General features: G+C 49.8%; 1 protein-coding gene across 3 annotated transcripts in view; it reads left to right on the top strand.

Annotated features, from left to right (window-relative positions):
- The first annotated feature begins 910 nt into the window (after nt 1-910).
- The window catches only part of Fam174b (family with sequence similarity 174 member B), a 38,704-nt gene continuing 33,614 nt past the window's right edge, over nt 911-6,000 (top strand). Inside the window, exon 1 of one of the 3 annotated variants that reach the window (XM_085841635.1) lies at nt 911-2,026. In XM_085841635.1, coding sequence (XP_085697761.1) covers nt 1,701-2,026 — 326 coding nt within the window. In that variant the 5' untranslated portion in view covers nt 911-1,700. The remainder of the gene's footprint in view (nt 2,027-6,000) is intronic. The other 2 variants (XM_085841633.1, XM_021167807.3) reach the window with 2 other exon arrangements.

The raw sequence follows: 6,000 nt of genomic DNA, 5'->3' as shown, positions 1-6,000 counted from the left end.
TACAAAAACAAGACTTCTCCATCAATGTAGTTCAGAGCTGGAATACTTTAACCATAGGATTTTTCTTTTCCTTTTTCTGCTTTTGGGTCTGGATCTTACCACACAGTTCTGGCTGTCTGGGAACTCACTATGTAGACCAGGAGGGCATCAGACTCATAGACATCTGTCTGCCTCTGCCTCCTCAGTGCTGGGATTAATGGTGTGCTCTGTCTAGCAGATGATCTTTCTCTCTCATCCCTGTAGCATGCTTGAAAACACTCGATACACAAAGTGCTTGGTGGGCAATGACTTCTGGGAATCTCAATATTGTTCACCCCACCCCCACTGTATATGGCAGACAGCTGTTAGGTGGCCCTGATGCTCCGGCTTCCTGTTATTTACGTCATTGTGACGCCTTCTTTCCTGAATTGTGAACAAAGAGTGGTGGTGTGCATCTAAGGAACAGATTCAGGAGAAGGTGTGGGGATGTCACATCTGTAAGTTTTACAGAACTGTCTTCTATCCTGCTCCCTGAATTTATTGCTAACTGGGCTTGAACACTTTGAAGATGCAAAACGCTCTGTTGGAAATTCTCACCGTTAGAACTTAGGGCAGCTTCTGACAGACAGAGATGGGGAATGGAGGTTCGGGTCTAGCAGTTTGTGAAGAGCTGAATCAGCCAGGGAAAGCCAGTTGAGCTCAGGGACAGATTAGCTCCCATGTGAACCTTTTAAGGAGATCTGGAGGGGGTGTTAGTTTGATCTTAAACTTAACAAGATACCTTAAAACAGGAGAACCCAGATAAGCTGGGTCTGAGATAACATATGGGGATTGTGGTGACCTACCAGGCTTTGGGATAATTTGTTATGGAAGCTTGGTTATGTAACTATAGACAATGAATGCATCGTTATATTTGTCTGTTTCTCTAGCAGGACCAGAAATGAGCTGATCAAAGTCTCTTGGTCCTTGTTCTATATGTTTGGATATTTACTGATCATTGGGGAGTGCCTTCCAGATCATCCAAGGGTCTGTAACTGTTGCTTCAGGAACCCACTCAACACTGTATCAATTCCTGGGCTCCCAAGAGAACGGTCTTTCCCCACCCCAACATTACTTAGTTTATATACCAGAGACAGAACCACAATAAATTACTCCTTGGAGTTTGAAACTTAAGTCTGGACTGGAGAACGAGAGATTACTTCCAAAGGTTCACCAGCTGAAGTGCAAAGCGCTTGCAAACTCTAGGTGGGAAATCTGGGTTCCTGTGAGCTGACTCCCTGCGTGCTAAATCAACAAACCAGGGCAAAAGAATACCTGTTTCCAGAGAGGGCTGCCATACTGAAAGAAATAAATCGCGTGAACAGTTCATCATACTGCCTGCCGGAGCAGAGTGAGCCAAGCAGTTAGGAGTCCTCCATGGGGTCTTAGGTCCTGATCGGGCTGGGCTACCCAGGGGCGGAGCGCAGCGGGGACCCAGCCGAGGTCTGCCCCGCCCACGCGGGGCCGAAGCCCGTCGAATGACTCTGTGCAACGTGTTGGTGGCTGCAGCGGCGGCGCGGGTTCTTCCGGGCTCTGCAGCTTCCTGCCGAGCATCGCGCAGCCGCCTCGGCCGCAGGAGACCCCGGCGCAGGCCTCCCGGGTGCCAGCCTCTGGGGCTCAGGCCTCCTGGGTGCAAGCCTCCGGGGCGCAGACCTCCGCACCGTGCGTGCGCTTAGCGCACCATGAGCGCCCTGCCACCCCCACCGCCGCCACCGCTGCTGCTGCTGCTGCTCGCGCTCCTGGCCGCGCCCGCCGTCCTCGCTCGCAGAGCCGAGTCCGCTTCGGCCTCCCAGCCCGAAGCAGAACACCAGCCTCCGCCCGGTCTTGGTAATGCTACCCAGCTGGGATCCGGCATGGCGGGCGGGGGAAGCTCCAACAGCAGCGTCGACGCGGTGGTGACTCGCATCTCCAGTCTGCTTCGCGACCTGCCTACCCTGAAGGCGACGGTGATCGTGGCGTGCGCCTTCAGTGCGTTGCTCATCGCCTGCCTGCTGCTGCGCGTCTTCAGGTGGGTCGCGTCGCCCAGCTCCTTGCCCTGTTGGCTCCATGGGCGGCGTCACCATGCTGCTGCTGCTGCTGCTGCTGCTGATGCCACCGCGCGCCCGCCCCACCTGCGCGCACAGGTGCTCGCTTTCGGCGCGCTCTGGCCCGGCGCGCGCCTTTCTGCTCTCCCTGCCAGGGTGGGATCCGGAGGGCGGGCGCGTGCATTTGGTTCTTCCAGGCGCACATCTCAGGAACCGTTTCCCCCTTTAAGGCTGTTTGGTGTGTTCCAAGTCCTAGATTCTATTGCTTTCCTCTACTCACGGTTAACACCAACTTTGAGTTCCGACCACCTTCCGTGGAATGTATTTTTATGCCCACTTCACAGACAAGGAAACATTCAAAGAGAGTTGACTTACACAGGTACTCAGCGCTTGAGGGACAATTTGGACTAGGGTTCTCCTATTAAGAACTTTGCCCCTTTCCCCCTTTGGCAGCTCTCCTCTGTTTTACCAGCTCTTCCCCTCTTTCACCTACAGAAAGCAGAAGCAGGGAGCGAGGGATGCCAGAGGAACCTGGGGACACTTGCTTCACACACCTGATGTTGGTTATAGGTTTCAGGAGGTTTGGTGCCCCATGATAGCTTTGGTGACGGCCCTCATTGTTCACTTGGAATCAGCGAACGCCCAGAACGACTCTGAGCTTGGAGGTTTGAAGCATTTAGCTCAAAATAGTCCCAGCCCACACAGCTGTGTACTTTTAAAAGAAGGCATTTGAACTATTTTGCCAGTCTGCTCCTTATTACCCAAGAGTGGGGGAGAAGACAAGGCATCATGTGGCCAGATGTGAGGGGACGAAGTAGGAGATGTGGCACTCAGGCCCGGAAGGGAGAGTCCTTGGCTTGGGTGTGGAAGGAAGGAGACCACTTAATGAGATAAACTGCTTCTGGGTATGATCTGTATCCTCTTCCTGGGAAGGCATGCTTGTTAGTTGAGTTTTTTAGGTAGACAGCTGCCAATCTAGATTCTGATTTAGATAGGATTTGGAGCACTTTCCAGCAGGGATTATCCCCCTAGCGTTCCTTTGTCCATGTTGAACACAAGTTAAGTATTGTTGGATTCTAGAACACCCCACAGTTCTATGTGGCTAAAGATGGGGCGGTGCGCCTTGAATCTGCTGCCTGGTGGTCTGTTTTGTGGCTGTTGTCCCTGGTCATGCCCCCCCCCCCCCCCCCTCCAGCTCCAGCACGTCTGGACTGCTGGCCAGGGGTTCTTTGTACCTGCTTGCTTTCCATCTTAGCTTGTAGGCTCCGAGTCCTAGTCATCCATCACCCAGAAATCCTAATGCCACTCCCTCCCTGCCTTCCTTTCCCTGGTACAGGCTTCCCTCCCAGCACCAGGTGAGATGAGGAAGGTGATGGGCTGCACCGATCTTATAAGGCCTCAGTTTCTCCTGTGCTCTCCAGTCTGCTAGCCATTAACCACATGGAGAACTGCAAACATAACTTTCTGAACTGGGAGGCACTGTAACCATAAACTTCACATGGAATCTATTAAGGGATATTTGACTCCTTTTCTTTTTTCTTTTGGCTAAATCTTTGAAGTAACATTATTTTTTTTCCGAATTTTGATGTATTGGGTTAAATATATTAAAATCAGGACTGCAGATGCCACAATTCCAGTTCCAATCTGAGACTAATAATGATTCAATTCTATTTTGATACAAGTTTGCTACGGATTCCCAATTCAAATCACTGACTGAAAAGGAATAAATAACTATGATCTCTCTCTGTCTCAGTCTCTCTGTCTCTGTCTCTCTGTCTCTCTCTGTGTCTCTCTCTCTCTCTGTCACACACACACACACACACACACACACACACACACACACACCACACACAGGGAAGCATGCAGAAATGCACACGTGCCTGACAGGTTTAACCGTGTCTTCAGGTCTCTGTTTCTTTTGTTGAGCCATCAGGCTGATCTAAAGAGCAAGCAATCCTCCTGTCTCAGCATTCCAAGTGCTGACATTATGGGCATGGGCCACCATGTTTAGCTCTAGGTTTTTATATCTTTATGAAGGCTCTGGTGTTGTGTGAACCACACCACAAACTCAGAAAGGCAGAGGGACTGATACCATGTTGGCTTTTTATGCTGCTGTAACAAAAGCCCCAATAAAAACAGGAACTAAGTGGGAAAGGCTGATCTGAACTCATGGTTTTGTAGGTTTCTGGGCCCTAGTGCTGTGGACCTGTGGCCAGGCAGGACATCATGGCCAGGGGGTTGGGTGGAGCAAAGCTGCTTACTTACTGGTCACTGGGAAGGAGAGATGGTACACACACATGCTGTTCCCCTGTGCCCCTTGCCTGGATTTCCCCAGGACACCAAGTCTACACAAGCAGCTCATTGTTGTCCTCTTTTGTGCTGATACCTTGGAAAGCACCCTGGTCAGCCCCTTCCTCCTCCAGTTCCCAATGCACACTTGAGTCTAGAATTTCCTGTCCCTCTGCATCTCCAGGTTGAGGGCTATGAAGGGCAGGGCTTCTCTGTCTCTCTAGCACCTAGTGTCATTCCAGGAATAGGCTGGCATTTAATAAAGATATTTTTAGCAAAAGAATGTTAAACTCCCGAGTATTTTACATTGTTGATGGCTCTCCAAGTGTCGCCTTTGACTAGATGCGTGGTCATTTCTGGATGCCTGTGGGGTGGGAACTTGGGTGGAACCTGTTCATTGTCTTAGAAATGCAGAAAAACTGGGAAGAGAGTGTGGTATTATTGCTTATACATTAACACTCCTGCCTGTTTGTTTTCCCTGAAGGAATCACCTTTCCAGACAACAGGATAAACAGGGACCTGAGGAAAGAGTTTAGAAAAGGAAAGATCCATATGTGAAAACCAGCGTCTCTTTATCAGTCAGCCACACCGCTAAGGTCCACGTCCCCCCCCCCCCCCCCCGTGATATTCTTTTTCTGATGTTAATGACTGGAAGAGGAGGATGAAATATATGCATGTTGGGATAGTCAGAGAATTCTATTTTCATAGTGAAAAAATTTAAATAACGTACATAGGACTGAGTGGGTGGCGGTGTATACCTGTAATCTCAAGATTGAGGAGGCAGAGGCAGGTGGATCATGAGTCGGAGGCTAGCTGCTACACAGTATGACCTTGGTAAAACAAAACAAAGAACAGATCCAGCCACTGATGCTGTCTAAAGATACGAAGGCCATCTGGCATGGGTTATACTGCTTGTCAGCTTGACAGGATCTAGAATGGTCTTGAGGGCGAGCCTCTAGGCATGTCTGTGAATGTGTTTCTAGATTGGGTTCTTGAGGTGAGAGGGTACACCTTAAATGTGGTCAGCACCGGTGGCAGGGGCTGGGGTCTCAGACAGAGTGCAAAGGGGAGAGTAAGCTGAGGGTTGGTCTTCACATCTCTTGTTTCCTGCCGCTGTGGCATCCCCGCCATGCTGGGTGGTACCTTCAAAATGTGAGCTGAAAGAAACTCTGCCTTCCCTAAGTTACTATTTCAGGTATTTTGTTAGAGCAACAAGAAAAGAAAAATACAGAACGTGGACTCTTTAAGAGCTGTTAAAAGCAATGACACGGGAAGGCAGTGTTGTGAATTAAGAGAGACTCAGACTATGGGAAAAGTAATGCCGGTGACAGTGTCAGCCGTGTATTGTTGAATGCAGCAGACTTCACAGCGGCATGCCATGTGGGCTCATTTCACTCAGCTATAAATATATGCATATATGAGTGTACAATGGAATATATTAGCATGTGCACAAACTTGAAAATGTGGGCCATTCTTCCTGTACGTATTTATATTCATGGCATGATTTGGTGTCATCTGGACTCCTTTATAGCTCTGAGTCATGTATTCATGCATGCACACTGTATCCTGAAGACCAGTGGGAAGACATTTGGGGTGTACCCCTGGCCATGATCCCTATATCCCTCATTCTTGGTTTTCCTGGTTGGGTATCAGGGTATGCTCTGTGCAG

Source organism: Mus caroli, unplaced genomic scaffold (assembly GCF_978045245.1).
Source record: "Mus caroli unplaced genomic scaffold, Mus_caroli_1 scaffold_8, whole genome shotgun sequence".
NCBI classification, from domain to species: Eukaryota; Metazoa; Chordata; class Mammalia; order Rodentia; family Muridae; genus Mus; species Mus caroli.
This window is presented reverse-complemented; position numbering and strand designations above follow the sequence as displayed.